This window comes from Schistocerca serialis, chromosome 2 (assembly GCF_023864345.2).
Source record: "Schistocerca serialis cubense isolate TAMUIC-IGC-003099 chromosome 2, iqSchSeri2.2, whole genome shotgun sequence".
Taxonomy (NCBI): domain Eukaryota; kingdom Metazoa; phylum Arthropoda; class Insecta; order Orthoptera; family Acrididae; genus Schistocerca; species Schistocerca serialis.
The window spans coordinates 865430181-865449275 of record NC_064639.1 but is presented as its reverse complement, the minus strand read 5'-3'; the positions used below and the strand labels follow the sequence as shown (position 1 = coordinate 865449275).

Below are 19095 nucleotides of genomic sequence, written 5' to 3'. Positions count from 1 at the left end.
CTTGTTATAACCTGGGTCCATGACTTCGTGGGGTCTTCCCCATACTCGAACCCTACGAACTCAAATCAGAACTCATCTGACCAGGCGACGGTTTTCCAGTACTCCAGGGTCCTAACTATGCGAGCTTATCTTCACAACAGAAAAGAGCTATTCCTCCAGCTGAAGAACGATATGAATACACGTTGGCTGCGGGATGTGTCTCATGATACCGGTACTTTTCAGATGGCGATGGGAACAGAGTATGTCCAGAGGATGTGTACGTCCAGCTTATGGCCATTTTTCGGACCTTGAGAAAGATCGAATCATTTTAATGAGGGACACGGGAGCATCATACGGACAGATGGCGCAGACAGTTGGTTGAATTGCATTGTCTTCAGAAACAGTGGTAACGGGATAGACTCGCGACAGCAGTGTGACATGGACTGTAGTCAGGGATCCTTCAAGAAGGTCTTCACCACAAGAAGATCGTAGGATCGCTCGAGTGACTCTGATGAATAGAGAGACGAGAACAGCTGAAATCCGGGTAAGGAACAGATTACTGGAAGCTGGTTTGAGATTTCCAATTGTCGTGCCCCCTTCTCTGCAGACACCACGCTACAGACAACACATACTTGCATGGTGTAGGGCGATATGGGCATTCTATGGTGTTCAGCGGTGAGTATCTCTTGTGTGTATGACAGCCTGACGGACGTCAAGGCGTGCATAGATGACCTGGTAAAAGATCGGAGGAAGCAGCCATTTGTGAGACCTGTACCTCTCCAACTCCCGGAATTATGGTGTGGGTGGCTGTTGCATACGACAAGAAAATTTGAGCCAGTAACTGAACCAACTTGTGACATCATACTAGTCGGCTTGCCCGTCACTTTTCGTGAACGCTCGGCTCCGTGGAGGGCCCACGGGAAATCAATATTTTACTGAAAAGGTACCCCACTAAAGGTCTTAATTTTATCGTGTGCTATCGAGAGCTTCCATATTTTTAAACAAACAGTCAAGAATTATGAAACTCATCTGAAGTAACTAGTCGCTTCACGCCGGAGACGGCTGCTGGCGCACGTAAGACCTGAGGTGTAACGTGCTGTGCTGTGATGTAAGGGCCACGGCCTGTCTATCTCGTGAGCGACGTTTCCTTCCAAATGTGAGGGCATTTTGACGTCACAAGTAATATCACGAGGTGTACGGCAATATTGACAATTGATTCGGACAACATGCAGTATGCCGGTTTAAGGCGGATTGAAAATGTATCACTAACAAGTCACCCTTATCATTAAAAGGCGGTTATTAACGCATCAACGATATAAACTTTCAAGAGATGCTTTGATAACCAACGCTTAAGGCAAACATTACGTGAATGTTGGTAGCGTAATGAATACTATGGTGGTTTATAAAGTGAAAGGATGTAGATTCGCATTTTACAACATGCAAATATTTTTTATGTTATTTATTTATTTTTATTTATTTATTTATTGTTCCGTGGGGCCAAATTAAGGAGAAGTCTCCATGGTCATGGAACTAGTCAATACATGAAATTATACACGATATTAGATGTTAGTTTTGTTAATACATTCTGGGCCATTCTTATGAATGTAATACCAGTGTTTCTGCAATATTCGATGTTATTTAACATTTCCGTCAGATTAGAGAGCGAAAGATGAAATAAATATTTGGTTGTTTATTTCCGAATAAGTGACCATTTCCGAATGTGTGCTTAGGCAAGAACCTAAGAGGACAGCTTAAATTGTTGCAAGTGAAACGACGAACGATAACAATCGCATTCTATCTCGTCACAAATATTTCGAGCATACACTCATCTCACAAGTCCTCCTGCAAACCGATGTCACTTCTGGTTAGTACATTTCTGCCGCTTAGGAGATGTGTGAGCTGTTAGCCATGCGAGAGAGGCCCGCGTCGAACGCTAACGAAAGTCGATAGCAGTTCCTGCGCTCGTCGATATTGCATGTGACATCAAAATGACGTCACGTTTGCAGAAAGAGTTGTGAAACGAGTGTTATCCTTCGTGGGGGAAGGTTGAATGCTCGCCAGTATGTGGCTAGAACAGTGAACCCTGTTGTCATACGTTTCACCAGTGGGGTAGCAAATGGCACATTCCAGCAAGATAATGCAAGACCCCACACTGTAGTTCGCAATCTAAACGCCTGAGGAACGTATGGCTCGTTGACTGGACTGTCCAGTCCTCTGATATCTCAATATCTCAATCAATAGAACACGTCTGCTATGCAGTGGGAAGGCTAGAAAAAAGCACACGTGACTGCTCTATACAAGAAGGGCAAAAGAACGGACCCGCAAAATTACAGACCAATTTCCCTACGCCGGCCGAAGTGGCCGTGCGGTTAAAGGCGCTGCAGTCTGGAACCGCAAGACCGCTACGGTCGCAGGTTCGAATCCTGCCTCTGGCATGGATGTTTGTGATGTCCTTAGGTTAGTTAGGTTTAACTAGTTCTAAGTTCTAGGGGACTAATGACCTCAGCAGTTGAGTCCCACAGTGCTCAGAGCCATTTGAACCATTTGAATTTCCCTAACATCGGTCTGCTGCATTATCCTTGAACACATTCTCGCTTCGAATGTAACAAACTGTCTTGAGACTGAGAATCTTATGTACACGAATCAGCATGGTTCCAGAAAGCATCTCTCGTGCGAAACTCATCTTGCCCTTTTCTCACGCGATATACTGCGAACTATGAATGAAGGGCAATGGGCTGATACCGTATTTCTAGATTTCCGGAAAGTGTTTGACACGCTGCCCCACTGCAGGCTGTTAAAGAATTTACGAACATATGGAATAAGATCACAGATGTGTGACTGGCTCGAATGCTTCTCAAGTTACAGAATCCGGTTGGTTGTCCTCGACAGTGAGTGTTCATCAGAGACAAATATATCGTCAGAAGTGCCCCAGGCAAGTGTAACAGAACCACTTTTGTTCTCCATATACAGAAATGACATGGCGGAATAGGTGGGCAGCAGTCTACTTTTGTTTGTTGACGTTACTGTGGTGCACGGTATGGGTATCGCCTTGAGTGACTGCAGCTGGCTGGGTGGGCGAGCAGTTCTAGGCGCTTCAGTCTCTAATCGAGCGACCGCTACGGTCGCAGGTTCGAATCCTGCCTCTGGCATGGATGTGTGTGATGTCCTTAGGTTAGTTAGGTTTAAGTAGTTCTAAGTTCTAGGTGACTAATGACCTCAGATGTTAAGTCCCATAGCGCTCAGAGCCATTTGAACCAATTGAGTGACTGCAGGAGGATACAGGACAGAAAAATCTAAGTTAATGCGAATGAGTAGGAAAAACAAACCTGTAATGTTCGGATATGGCATTTAAAAATGTCCTGCTTAACTCAGTGAAGTTGTTTAAATATCTGGCAGTAACGTTCCAAGGCGATATGAAATAAAACGCGCATGTGAGGATTGTGGTAGGTAAGTCGAATGGTCGAATTCGATTTATTGGGAGAATTCTAGGAACGTATGGTTCATCTGTAAAGGAGACCACATATAGGACGCTAGTGCGACGTATTCTTGAGTACTGCTCGAGTGGTTGGGATCCGTAGCAGGTCGGATTAAAGGCAAACGTCGAAGCAATTCAGAGGCGGGCTGCTAGATTTGTTACTGGTAGGTAACAAGAGATGAATACACTAAACAGATTCAGGAGGATGTAGGTTGCAGTAGGTACTAGGAGATGAAGAAGCTTGCGCAGGATAGAGTAGCATGGAGAGCTGCATCAAACCAGTCTCTGGACTGAAGACCACAAGAACAACAACAGGTTCGAACAACACGCGAGTGTTACGGACATTCTTCGGGAACTCAAACGGGAATCCATGGACAGTCTCTTCAGGGAACACCAACGAGAAAATTTAGAGAACCGGTATTTGAAGCTGACTGCAGAAAGATTCTACTTCCTCCAGCGTACATTCGGCGTAAAGACCACGAAGATAAGATACTAGAAATTAGGACTCCTAAGGTACTAAAAATTAGAACTCATAAGGAAGCATATACACTACTGGCCATTAAAATTGCTACACCAAGAAGAAATGCAGATGATAAACGGGTATTCATTGGACAAATATATTATACTACAACTGACATGTGAACACATTTTCACTCAATTTAGGTGCACAGATCCTGAGAAATCAGTATCCACAACAACCACCTCTGGCCGTAATAACGGCCTTGATACGCCTGGGCATTGAGTCAAAAAGAGCTTGGATGGCGTGTACAGGTACAGCTGCCCATGCAGCTTCAGCACGGTACCACAGTTCATCAAGAGTAATGACTGGCGTATTGTGACGACCCAGTTGCTCGGGCACCATTGACCAGACGTTTACAATTGGTGAGAGATCTGGAGAATGTGCTGGCTAGGGCAGCAGTCGAATATTTTCTGTATCCAGAAAGGCCCGTACAGGACCTTCAACATGCGGTCGTGCATTATCCTGCTGAAATGTAGGGTTTCGCAGGGATCGAATGAAGGGGAGAGCCACGGGTCGTAACACATCTGAAATGTAACGTCCACTGTTCACAGTGCCGTCAGTGAGAACAAGAGCTGACAGAGACGTGTAATCAGTGGCACCCCATACCATCACGACGGGTGACACGCCAGTATGTCGATGACGAATGCACGCTTCCAATGTGCGTTCATCGCGATGTCACCAAACACGGATGCGACCATCATGATGCTGTAAACAGAACCTGGATTCATCCGAAAAGATGACGTTTTGCCATTCGTGCACCCAGGTTCGTCGTTGAATACGCCATCGCTGGCGCTCCTGTCTGTGATGCAGCGTCAAGGGTAACCGCAGCCACAGTCACCGATCTGATTGTCCATGCTGCTGCAAACGTCGTCGAACTGTACGTGCAGATGGTTGTTGTCTTGCTAACGTCCCCATGTGTTGACTCAGAGATCAAGACGTGGCTGCATGATCCGTTACAGCCGTGCGGATAAGATACCTGTCATCTCGACTACTAGTGATAGAGGCCGTTGGGATCCAGCACGGCGTTCCTTATTACCCTCCTGAACCCACCGATTCCATATTCTGCTAACAGTCATTGGATCTCGACCAACGTGAGCAGCAATGTCGCGATAGATAAACCGCAATCGCGATAGGCTACAATCCGTGATGGTACACATTTCTCCTCCTTACACGAGGCATCACAACAACGTTTCACCAGGCAACGCCGGTCAACTGCTGTTTGTGTATGAGAAATCGATCGGAAATTGTCTCGAAACTTTCCTCATGTCAGCACGTTGTAGGTGTCGCCACCGGCGCCAACCTTGTATGAATGCTCTGATAAGCTAATCATTTGCATATCACAGCATCTTCTTCCTGTCGGTTAAATTTCGCGTCTGTAGCACGTCATCTTCATGGTGTATCGATTTTAATTGCCAGTAGTATAGATAGTAGTTTTTCCCTCGTTCTATTTGCGAGTAGAACAGAGAAGGAAATGACAAGTAGTGGTACAGTCCGCCACGCGCCATACCGTGATTTGCGGAGTATCTATGTAATTTAGATGCAAATGTTTCCGTGGAAGACTCCAACCGATTAATCTTTATGAACTGACAGAGCACCTGTTCCAGATCTGACAAGAAATTCCTTAAGATAACATTCGGAGGCCGTTTGCTGCCACGAGATAAAGAATATAAGAGTGCACTCGTGGACGTCGTGATGACACCTGATAGTGATGTCGATGATGGACACCAGTTCCGACTGGGGTGAAGGTAGCCGTTATGTTATGAGCATCTCGTAAGGTTTGATAACTATCCGACTGATGTCCCGTGGTGTAACGTTTTTCCGTTTCCCTCAGTAGAGGCGGCGGCAGAGAGCGGACTGGGTGCGGACTCACCGTTGCGGCCCATCAGATCGTCCAGGTCCTCGTCGGACATGGGCGGGTTCTCCTCGTCGATGGCGCGCTGCAGGTCGTCGACGGCCACCTCGACGGCTGCGCCCGCCTCCAGCAGACGGCGGCGCGTCGCCTCCGCCGCCCCCGGCCGCTTCACCAGCACGTCCAGCGAGACCGTGCCGTTGGCCTGCGCGTCGCTCCACACCATCACGTCTGCCGACACACCGGACACACCCCACTCACAAAACAACACAGTGTCTGACACGAGACATTTTTACTGTATTAATGTGGTAATTTTGAGTACTGGATTATTTTTTTATGTAATACACACTGGTGTCCAGAATTAAAGCAACAAACGGAAATTTTGCAAGGCTGCGTTTATTTTGCCACAAAACAGTATTAAGAGGTGATAGTAAAGAAGAAACAGTGTGAAGAAGTCACAACGTAAGTAACTGCAACGTGCATAACTGCAGACAAAAAGTTCTTCGTTTTTTGCAACTTGACGGATTTGCACACAAATCCGACAACTGGTTAACGTGCTCAGTATGGGGGGTGACCATCTCTGGCAGCAATATAGACCTGACAACGACGCATGTTGTGAATGATGTCATCAGTCTGATGTTGAGGCAGTAACGCCCGTTCTTCCTGCAGAGCTGCTCGCAAGTCTTGGAGAGTAGTTGATGGATGCTGATGTGGTGCATCGCAGACATTCTCCATGGGATTCAAATCGGGACAGCGAGCACGCCACGCCTTGCGTGTAGTATATTCCGTTTCGAAGAAAACATCAACCACCCGTGCTCTATGAGGTCGAGCATTATCGTCCATCAAAAAAATGGTTCAAATGGCTCTGAGCACTATGCGACTTAACTTCTGAGGTCATCAGTCGCCTAGAACTTAGAACTAATTAAATCTAACTAACCTAAAGACATCACACACATCCATGCCCGATGCAGGTTCAAATGGTTCAAATGGCTCTGAGCACTATGGGACTCAACTGCTGAGGTCATTAGTCCCCTAGAACTTAGAATTAGTTAAACCTAACTAACCTAAGGATATTACAAACATCTATGCCCGAGGCAGGATTCGAACCTGCGACCGTAGCTGTCTTGCGGTTCCAGACTGCAGCGCCTTTAACCGCACGGCCACTTCGGCCGGCTATCGTCCATCAATACGAAGTCTGGGCCTCTGGGCCCAAAGTACCTCGCTACAATCAAATCACACATGAGGTGCCAAAATCTCGTCACGATACCTGACAGCAGTTGAACCTTGCCGATTCACCCTTACAATTTATGGAGAAGTGTTTGAGTGGTCAACATAATCCCCGCCCACCACCATTAGGTATCCTCCTCAATATCGGTCTCTTTCCACAACGTTTTGTACCCGAAATCTTGTCCGACGTTCTCTCCAGATGCGACTCCGTCGAGAATCACTCGAGACCCACCTGTGAAAAGAACATTGGCCCATAGTTCGACCGTCCAGGTAGCATATTGACGACTCCACTCTACACGTTCCCTTCTGTGAAGACGCGTCATAGGCACAGGTACAGCAGGTCTCTGGCAGTAAAGGCCACTCTGCTGAAACCTTTCTGTACAGCGTTTGCCTCGATACAACACGTCCAGTGGATGCTGACAGGTCAGACCCCAGTTGCCGTGCAGTACCAACGCGGTACCGTCGTGCCCTTACAGCCAAATAACAGTTCCCTCTTTCTGATGACACATGTGGCCGGCCCTTCCCTGGTCTTCGGGATACAGTTTCGGTCTCTATAAAATGTCATCACATCCGAGAAACAACAGTACGATTCACATTAAGCCGTCGGGCCCTATCAGCTTGCGACTGTCCTGCTTCCATTTTTCCCTTGGCCCTCCACCGCAGGGAGAGTGGTAGACGTCGTCTCCTTGCCATACTGCAGCCTCTGTGACTGCGTGCACAGCGACTGTGGATGTGGAACTACCCGGCAAACACTACCCCGTTTGACAGGCGCCCTGACATCATTGTTGGTGTGAGTGTCTGTTGGCCGAATGCTATCTTCTGTGCAGAATACGATTGTACGGACATCTGTTGACAGTTTTGTATGATTATATCCTGAATTAGTCGGGGAAATAGCGTTTTGCTGCTTTAATTTTGGTCACCACAGTATTTCATCACTATTTTGTAAATTTTTTTAATGAACGAATATGATTATGTAATTTAAATGCAATATCTGAAAAAAGAGTTATGTACCAACACTCTGGTACACGCTGGTCTAGTCAAGGCGATTTGCTACTGTAAACATTCAAAGGGTGTATTTGAAGAAGGGAACAATGTCGATGGGCGCGGACGCGCACAGGACTGTTGGGTCCGGCGTGAGCTCCGGTACAGTAAGAGTCTGACAGAGGCGGTCAGGCGTATTGGTCGCTAGCGGCATGTAGTGCGCCCCATTGCAAGCTATCAAACTGGAAGAACCGTATGTTATGACCAGGCACAATTACGGTGTTAATTGGGCACAGTGAAAAAAACATCGCGAGGAATTAATATGGAAGAAGACTACTGTGGGCCCAAAATTGTTAATTGCAAAGCGATGCTAAGAGGATCCTGTTGCCATGTATTGTCGGCGATCATTACCTTACGCAGCACCAGCAGCCACTCACTGAAGTAAGACCAGGGCTACTTTAATATTTAGAAGTGTTTCAAGGCTAGCCAGCTGTGTTTCAGAGTAGCGAAGATAGACAAGTGCTTATAGCTCTCAAAAATGGTTCAAATGGCTCTGAGCACTATGGGACTCAACTGCTGTGGTCATAAGTCCCCTAGAACTTAGAACTACTTAAACCTAACTAACCTAAGGACAGCACACAACACCCAGCCATCACGAGGCAGAGAAAATCCCTGACCCCGCCGGGAATCGAACCCGGGAACCCGGGCGTGGGAAGCGAGAACGCTACCGCACGACCACGAGATGCGGGCGCTTATAGCTCTCAACCTATGCAGTTTAGATCCCATGTTTATTAGACTTCTTTTGTTTTGGTCCATACTACCCCTCTAAAAGTATGTCGGTGACGTTCCAATTCATTCGTTATGTCAGTGGCCGTAATTTTTTTTTTTTTTTTTTTTTTTGCCTAGGAGCCGATATTGACACTACAGGGTGATACCTCGGGCTGAGTAACTAAATGGTGGGGTGGAGGTAAAATGGCCACTCAAAGACATATTCAATTTCCAGCAAGTCATGGTTATTGATGGAAGTGAGCCGTGGTAAAAAATTTGCTGTTTTGAAAAGCGCGCTCTCCGTTTCTGGCGGTGGCACCGCTGTGCTAATCGCAGCTTTGGTGTCTCCCTCTGGTGGGGAAGCGGAAAGGTTGCCTGTTCACGTGCACGTAAGGGGCGCTATGAGCTCTGTAGAGAGAGTCTGTCAGTCGAAGTGAGTCGGGGCAGATGGTCAGTCGGAGTGAGGCTGGGTCAGTCAGTCAGTCTCGGCGAGTTCAGTTGGTCAGCCGGCTCAGTGTGCGGCAGTCAGTGTCTACTTGTCGTCCGGAGTGCTAGTACGTGCTAGGCAGCCAGACTGCTCGAGTTTGTTTAGGCAATGGGCATTGGCGGTTGGATCGATCGGTTAGTCGCTCGCGCACTGGGACACAAGATGACTTGTCCGTCTTGATCGTCGGCGCATGTGAGGTCGCCACGGCAGTCCTGTGGGCCGCGCCGTATACGAGGGGTAGTGGCTTCGCGCCGACACGAGAGCAGCAGGAGCCAATCTACCACATCGGTCTGGCCGGTGCGAGCTGCGCTCCGTGAGACGGGAGATCGGCGCGCCTTCCTGCGTCCGTTGAAGTGGCTGGCAGCGGACGGTTCGGGAGAGCATTTTGGGGGTCCGGTGCCAGGTCTTCGCCAGACATCGCAGTTTTTTCTTGGTCAGTCTCTCGTCCCCAGCTTGGTGGCTCCGAGCACTATGGGACTTAACAGCTGAGGTCATCAGTCCCCTAGAACTTAGAACTACTTAAACCTAACTAACCTAAGGACATCACACACATCCATGCCCGAGGCAGGATTCGAACCTGCGACCGTAGCGTCGTCCCCAGCTTGCTCGTTTGTCTCCCGTCTGCATTTGTTAGGCAGTTAGTGTCTGTCTGTTTGTCGGATTCGGTGTTAACGAATTTATAGAATTAAGGTAAAGGCCGAATTCCTGAAATATGTTTTTATCTTGCCTATCATCTTGCGAGGCTGTATATGTGTAATGTACAGCATGTTGTACACTTTATGTAAGTCTGAATTTCATGGGTTTTATTTAAATAGTCATTTCTATAAAGTTGCCCCCTTCCACCGTAAGAGCCCTTTTAAAAACAAATTGCCCTTTTGGTGGAAAATAATTTCTTAGTGTGAGTGTTTGTACCACTTCCATCCCTCTTACGGGGAGCATAGTTAATGTGTTTGTGTGAGTTGTTAAAATTTTTAGTTTAAAGTAATCTGGCGTGTTGCAGATTTGCACCAGTGTAGTTTTTCAGATGTCGTTGTGAGCGGTCGTGACTACGGCCTTGTTGAAAGGGAGCGGAAGGTTCTCAGCCCGAAGGCTCCTACTGTAACAAAAAATTTTTATTTCTGTCTCTGAATAAATTGTAACTTGATATTTCGAGGGTGCTTTTCTGCTTATAATTTTAAATCTGTTTTGAAAAAGCTTTTAGGAATAAAATTCGCATTTGTTAAATTGTAACTTGATATTTCGAGGGTGCTTTTCTGCTTATAATTTTAAAATTGTTTTGAAAAAGCTTTTAGGAATAAAATTCACATTTGTTAATTTGTAACTTGATATTTCGAGGGTGCTTTTCTGCTTATAAATTTTAAATCTGTTTTTGAAAAGGCTTTTATGAATAAAATTTCCATTGGTTGAAATTTAATTTGTTTCCATCAGTTACTCCTTGGAAACTACTTCCACGCTCACATAGTGTGTTAATGTTCTTGATGAATCGCTAGTAAATAAAGTAAATTCTTTAAGAAAAGATTTTGAAAGTTAAAAATCACAGTTCAGGAAGCTACGACTTACACATTGTGAATCGTCATATTATAAGGTATCACACCAAATATTTTCAATGAAGAAGAAAATAATGTATTGGAACTACACGCATTTTTTTCGGAGTATTACACAGTGACCAATTTTACGCACCTAAGTGAGTACTGCAGCCGGTGCCAGTGTCTTCCCAACAGGGTCCTATCTTTCTTTTCCTGATTTCCAGGCACTAGATTTAGATATAAAAGGGTTTAGATTTTATCTGTTGTATTATGCGCGATTTTTGGAAGTAACCAACTAATGTTGAGGTAAACACATTCGCCACTTTAGACCAGATTTGTGGGACCGGTTTCTACGGAGTATTGAGACGAACCCCAGCTCCAGCTCCAGGCAAGTGGCTCGTCAACATGGTGTAAGCCGAAATACGATTATGTGATCGTGCTTGACAACCGCTACTATCCATACCAGATGCAACACGTAAGGAACACACGGCAAGTGGCCAGAGGAACCTTCATTCGTCAGTGGCACGTATCATGGCAACGATGCATTTCCGGACAAAAGTTCGGAGGACCTTTTTTGCTCCATTTCCAGTCATGAATCCGTCCGAGCAGTTTGTCGGTTTTATTAATGTTCACGCTGTGTAATGCGCATTTACAAACCCATGTTACTTCTGTTTGAAATTTATGCCGTAGCAGCTGATCTGTGTTAGCTGCGCACGCTCATTGAATTGTCGTTGTCAACACTGGAAGACACACGTGAAAAAATTTCCCCTCTGACTTCTTTTAACCCTGCAGTGGCCGCACTACTTACCGCTGGGCCACTTAGCAAAGAGGCAAACTTTACTTTACTCACGGCCAAATTTAACAACGTCAGTTAACATGAAGTACATCGTAAAATATTACTGTCTCTGTAAGTATTTGTGTTTGTTACTCACCAAAAAGAATGCTCTCTTAAGAAGCACTTGACGTTAGTCGACGTGTTTTGCTTCTGCTGCCAGTTGTTAGAAGCGTATTACTCGTGTTAGAAAATACTGCAGAAACCCAGTGGCCGACGAACACTCGTTTCGGGACGCATGCGCCCCGCAGGCCCCAGTTTGACGACCAGTGTTTGTAATGTTTTGGTCCAACAGGAGCGTCGCATATTACTGGTAACAGTGTTGAGTGTGAGAGGATAACCCAAGGCATTCGGCACACGGGCCGTGCTTTCGAACGTGAACGTTGAGCGTGCCGACTTCAACGCGCTGCTGAATGCTCAGAAACGATGCTACTGGTGCGTAAGGTACGTGGGCCGCAGCGTCGTGTACGCGATCTCAACGCGCTCCACCGCCAATTGTCGACTATTGACGAAATAGACGGGCGAAAAATTCCTATATTAGCTCTATTAAAACGTACATTTCCTACTTTTCCATATGCTAGTTAGGTTGTTCTGTCTGTAGTATACATAACTAAAAACTTCGATATCCATGAAAATGTTATAAGGCGAAAAGGAAAGTACCATCTCCAGCCACTAAGCACATAGACTTACAAAAGTTCCTTTGCAAATAGTGGGATACAACTTTACAGTAGTTCTCCTCATGAGGGAAAAATTATTTCGTCATTTATACTATCGACGACAGTGCTGCCAAAGCAGAGTTACTAAACACAGCCTTCCAAAATTCCTTCACTAAAGAGGACGCATTACATATTCCATAATTCGAATCAAAAACTTCTGCCAATATGAGTAATTTAGAACTATATATCATCGGAGTAGTGAAGCAACTTAAATCACTCATTAAAAGCAAGTTTTTCAGTCCAAGCAGTATACCAATTAGGTTCCTTTCAGCGTATGCCGATACAATAGCTCCATACTTAACAAACATATAGCCGGCCGAAGTGGCCGTGCGGTTATAGGCGCTGCAGTCTGGAACCGCAAGACCGCTACGGTCGCAGGTTCGAATCCTGCCTCGGGCATGGATGTTTGTGATGTCCTTAGGTTAGTTAGGTTTAACTAGTTCTAAGTTCTAGGGGACTAATGACCTCAGCAGTTGAGTCCCATAGTGCTCAGAGCCATTTGAACCATTTGAACAAACATATACAACCGTTCGGGCCGGTCGCTGGTGGCCGAGCGGTTCTAGGCGCTTCAGTCTGGAACCGCGCGACCACTACGGTCGCAGGTTCGAATCCTGCCTCGGGCATGGATGTGTGTGATGTCCTTAGGTTAGTTAGGTTTAAGTAGTTTTAAGTTCTAGGGGACTTATGACCTGAGATGTTAAGTCCCATAGTGCTCAGAGCCATTTGAAGCCAACCGTTCGCCCGACGAAAGTTCCGTACCCATAGACTGGAAAGTTGCACCGGTCGCACCAATACCCGAGAAAGGTAGCAGGACTAATCCACTAAATTATAGTCCCATATCATTAGCGCCGATATGTAGCAGGATTTTGGAACAAGAGCAGCACGTTTTGTACTATCGTGAACTAGGGGAGAGAGTATCATGACGTGGTACGAGATTTGGAATGGACACCATTAACACAAAGGCGTTTGTCATTGCGGTGGAATCTTCTCACGAAATTCCAATTGTCAACTTTCTCCTACGAATGCGAAAATATTTTGTTGCCGCCGACCTGCATAGGGAGAAACGATTATTATAATAAAAAAAATTTAATCACGAATATGACCTTCCTCGTCATTTTATTACAACGAATCATACAGTTAACGACGGGTTTTCGAGAGATCCTCGATTTGCTGGTGCTCAGAAACCGAGTACATACACATATGGATTTTAACTAACAGGCAATATTGCGCATCACAACTCTGTTCTACACTGAAGCGCCAAAGAAGCTGGTATCGGCATGCGTGTACAAATACAGAGATATGTAAACAGGAGAATAGGGCGCTGCGGTCGCCAGCACCTATATAAGACAACAAGTGTCTGGCGTAGTTGTTAAATCGGTTACTGCTGCTGCAATGGCAGGTTATCAAGATTTAAATGAGTTTGAACGTGCTGTTATAGTCGGCGCACGACCGATGGTACACAGCATCTCCGAGGCAGCGATAAAGTGGAGGTTTTCCGTACGACCACTTCACGACTGTACCATGAATATCAGGATTCCGGTAAAACATCAAATCTCCGACATCGCTGCGAGCGGAAAAAGCTCCTACAAGAACGGGACCAACGACGACTGAAGAGAATCTTTCAACATGACAGAAGTACAACCCTTCCGCAAATTGCTGCAGATTTCAATGCTGGGCCATCAACAAGTGTCAGCGTGCGAACCATTCAAAGAGACATAATCGATACGGGCTTTCAGTGCCCGAAGGCCCGCTCGTGTGCACTTATGACTGCACGACGCAAAGCTTTACGCCTCGCCAGGGCCCGCCAACACCGAACATTGGGCTATTGAGAGAAAACATGTTGCGCGTCCGAACGAGTCTCGTTTCTAATTGTATCGAGCAGATGGACTTGTACGGTTATGGCGAGAACCTAGTGAATTATTGACCCCGCATGTCAGCACGGGACGGTTCAAGCTGGTGGAGGCTCCGTAATGGTGTGGAGTGATATGGGACACCTGATACGTCTAGATACGAGTCTGACAGGTGACACGTTCGTAAGCATTCTGTCTCACCACCTGCATCTATTCATGTCCATTGTGCATTCAGACCGACTTGGGTATTTCAAACAGGACAATGCGACACCCCACACGTCCAGAATTGCTACAGAGTGGCTCCAGGAACACTCTTCTGAATTTGATCACTTTCACTGGCCACCAAACTGCCCAGACATGAAAATTATTGAGCATATCTGAGATGCCTTGAAACGTGCTGTTCAGGAGAGATCTCCACCCCCTCGTACTCTTACGGATTTACGGACAGCTCTGCAGGACTCACGGTGTCAGCGCCCTCCGGGACTACTTCAGACATTAGTGGAGTCCATGCCACGTCGTGTTGCGGCACTTCTGCGTGCTCGCGGGGACCCTACACGATAATGGGAAGGTGTACCAATCTCCTTGGCTCTAGTGTATATGCGCAAAATTTGCAGGTGCTCAAACGGTTCTTTATAACCATTCAACATAGTTTGCACGTACAGCACTGAAGGGAGATGGCGTGCATGTGACGTAGGCGGCGTTCTGCCATCTCATTCGTCAAGGTTCAAACGCACGTTCGGAATATCTGCCATGCTGGACATTGCTTTGCACGGAGAGACTCCCCAACGCGCTACTCCGCCCTGTGACGTCGTAAACTCGGCACGCTCGACGTTCCAGTGCACGGCCCGTCTGCCGACAAATTTTGTGCTGCAGCTTAGCGCACCTTCATTGTCTCGGAGGACGACGCGGACGTTGTCTGCAGCATCCGCCGGCGCCGTCACCCTCAGCAGCTGGGCGCCGCTGTACGAGACGCGGGGCAGCGCCGCCTCCGCCTCCGCCCCCGCCGCCGCCTCCTGCTGCTCGGCGACGGCCGCCTCCACGGGCAGCCGCGAGTCGTCCACCACCGTCACCGCCGCCGGCGCCTCCTCAGGGGCGGCGTCTGAGCCGGCAGCGGCGCCGCCCGCGTCGCCGGAGGTGGAGGCGGCGGCCGCGGAGGCGAGCAGCAGCAGCAGCAGCAGGTGTAGCGTCGCCATGGCAGCACTGGGCGGGCGGAGGCCTCGGGCACCGCTTATATAGCGGCAGCAGCCCGGGTCCCTGACCCCGTGCGGTCGTTCGCACGCGCGGCCAGCCCGGCCCAGGTGGCCGCGGAGACGCCGTCCGCCGCTCCGGACACCTCTGCCGCCGCCCAGCAGCGCGATGTCATTCGGCGGACTCAGCCGCCGCGGCAGGCGCCGTTTAAAAACACGTCTCCCACATTCTTACAGCAGGTAGTGCAATGTGTAATCTCCCCCCCCCCCTCCTTCCTTCTTCCATCAATTGTCCAACTTAAACAATGCCCAGTCCAAGTAATTAATAAGCAAAGTCTTTTATGAAGATTTGAGAGCAGCGAAGATTGCAATAAACTTTCAAGTTCACTTAGCTTCTCATGCTGAGAGGGCTCCAGTTTTCCTTGTGTAGGGGTATGATTCCTGATCCTAAAAATCTAACATCAGGTCCTCATGGTTGTTTTGAACTAAATAAATTGGAAGATTGTTGTTGCCGAATTTCTTACGTAAATATATTTTCCACTGATTTTCTCACATTTTAGTGTATCACACAGTAATTTGATTTTTCACATTAACGAATTACACTGTACGCACCTATTATAAAAAAAAGTCCTATCACATCAGAGGCAAGCTTACAACTCTCACACTCTGCGGAAATAACAATATTGCAAAGGGTTTACAATTTTTCTTAATAAATGAATTCTTGCTAGTTTTCGATTATTGTTTCATACATGAATCCATAAATAAACGTAGTAAACAGTACAGGACTCCGAAATTAATAATATAAATGTTAAGTGTGCAAATAATTCGTAAATTCAAATGTTTCTAAAAAATAATTTTAACTGTACATTCAGAACTAGTACTTATCGATAATAACATCAAAAGTAAAATATTTCATAATGTAATTCCTTTTCCTAAAGTTTAACCTGAAATATAACATACTGTGTATAAAATTATACGACCGTTTTCAGAAAAGCAACTGAGATAATATTAACCTGTCCAAAATTCGAAAAATAATATTGGTATCGTCAACTACTCTTGAGAAAAAGTAATACTAGACGGAGTTGTGCTATCGCAAGTGGAACCACATTTATTCGGATTACGCTACACCAGAGATCACGTAAACTGCGCCCCGCGAATCGAATCAGGCCGGCGACGTCAGTTCATCCGGACCGACGACGCTACTTGAGTTTGCTCCGTAAAAGGTACTGGAGTGTCAAGCAAAATTTGAGACTGGATTGAGGATCTTTTGGTAGGGAGGACACATCATGTTATCTTGGATGGAGAGTTATCGTCAGCTGTAGAGGTAACTTCGGGTGTGCCACAGGGAATAGTGTTGGGACCTTGTTGCTCATGTCGTATGGTTGGTTAGTTGATTTGGGGGCAGGGGACCAAACAGCGAGGTCGTCGTTCACATCGTATTGGGGAAGGATGGGGAAGGAAGTCGTCCGTGTCCTTTCAAAGGAACCATCCCTGCATTTGCCTCAAGCGATGTGGGGAAATCACAGCAACCCTACATCAGGAGGGCCGGACGCCGGTTTGAACTGTCGGCTTCCCGAATGCGAATCCCGTTTGCTAACCACTGCGCCATCCCGCTCTTTCCATGTTGTATATTAATGACGCAGTTACCTGTAGTGAAGTGCAGTCTGAAAGAAGCTGCATAAATATTCAGTCAGATCTTGATAAGATTTCGAAGTTGTGCAAAGATTGGCAGCTTGCCTTCAGTGTTCAGAAACCATACACCTTTAAAACAAAAAAACTTAGTGTCCTATGACTGCAATATCAATGAGTCACAGTTGTGATCGGCCTACTCCTACGAATTCCTGGGTGTAGCACTTTGTAGAGATATGAAATGGAATGATCACACAGGCTTAGTAATGCATAAAGCAGGTGGTAGACTTTGGTTTATTGGTAGAATACTGGGGAAGTGCAATCAGTCGACAAAGGAGATTACTTACAACTCACTCGTGTGACCCATTCTAAAATATTATTCAAGTGTGTGGGACCCGTATCAAACAGGACTAATAGATGATGTTCAATGTGTACAGAGAAGGGCAGTACGAACGGTTACAGGACTGTTTGATTCCTGGGAGAGTGTTACACTGATGCTGAAGAAACTAAACTGGCACACTCTTGGAGCTACGCGTAATGTATCTCGAGAAAGTTTTTCCATTTCAGTCCGGGGTTGGTACAGCAACCAGTATGTATGATATGAAGAAACAAGCAGTCTTGGTTGCAATTTTAAAAACTCTTTATTATTTCCCAATGACGTGTTTCACCTTTATTTTGGCATCTTCGGATTGGCTAGTCTTTCCTAGCAATGGGTACATGGGATACCACGCATAAAATATCCCAGCACGTAAATGCCCCTTGTCAAAGCTTCAGTGACGTGTGCAGTTTCAAGAACTGGCTTTCAATGATGACTCTAGGAATATACTACAACTCCCCACATACCGCTCACACAGGGATTAGAATAATTACAGCACGCACAGAGGCATTCAGGCGATCATTCTCCCTGCGCTCAATACGTGAATAGAACAGGAAGAAACCCTAATAACTGGTAGAATGGGCTGTACCCTCTGCCAGGCACTTTGCGATGGTTTGTAGAGTATAGACGTAGCTGTAGATGTATATGTATGGAACACGAGACGTTGCGATATAATTTAAATTTAAATTTCGTGTTTGCAATACTAAGATATCTTCTCACTTGCGAAAACCTTGCGTTTGGGTTACGGAATGATGATGCGGTTCTCGTTCGTTCTTTTGTAACTTATTCAGCCCCCTGTGAAAGAAATTTGGTGAACTCTGCGCTACGCCGTAGGTCTTCTGAACTATCAGTTAGCCGGAAATTCAGAAAAAAACGGGGATGGTTCAATAAATGACACCACACAATCTTTTTTCTCAGGACTTAACTGTTCTTACGAGTTAGAATGTGCCTTTTCGTGACCAGTGTACTTCAGGCATCTGTTCCGAAGAATAAACTTCGACCAAAAGAATGCCACCGAAATTATCATTGATATTCATCAAACAAATAGTTATATTTTGCAACAATGACCGAAAACAAATTTTGTAACCAAGTTAATTAATTTAGTATAATCAGACAAGCTTGTATTTAAGTATGTAACTGAGATTGATTGAAATATTAACTACTTAACGATAACACACAGGAGCCAGCTCATGCTTGATGCTTCAGCAAAAGTTATGAACTTTATTTGTTTGGTTTAAAATGATGTTAAGTAGAAATTACTGACTTGTGTTTAGGCAGTAACGTGCAAGCTCAAATGAAAGTGCCACGACAATGATGTGACTGGAAGTTAACTGTTACTGTACTGAAACACTTTAGAATCAGTGAAAATCTATACCGTCTAGCCACTAGCAACACACAACGTCATATGTAGTGAGCGTCACTGTCGTTCCGTTTTACGTTGCGCTGCCTGCGATTAATCAACATTTCATACTAGTTTTTATAGCAGTTGCGCTCAATACGATTTTACAAGTAGTAGCAGTCACTACAGACAACGCCGAATTTACGAGAACCAAGATTACATGCAGAACACAGAAAATATAAGATCACTTGCGCCCGGAACGCCATCAAGATCAAAAACAGATGAAAAGATCGAGAAAGTAGGTTATCTGATTGGATGTGAACATCAGTTGGGTATTCGATCGATTGCCGAAAC

General features: G+C 46.1%; 1 protein-coding gene across 1 annotated transcript in view; it reads right to left on the bottom strand.

Moving 5' to 3' along the window:
- The window catches only part of LOC126456469 (carboxypeptidase B-like), a 50143-nt gene extending 34570 nt beyond the window's left edge, over positions 1–15573 (bottom strand). Inside the window, exons 1-3 of the mRNA XM_050092220.1 lie at positions 15493–15573; positions 15094–15226; positions 5845–6054 (exon numbers count right to left, since the gene is read on the bottom strand). Coding sequence (XP_049948177.1) covers positions 5845–6054; positions 15094–15226; positions 15493–15573 — 424 coding nt within the window. The remainder of the gene's footprint in view (positions 1–5844; positions 6055–15093; positions 15227–15492) is intronic.
- Positions 15574–19095: the final 3522 nt, after the last annotated feature.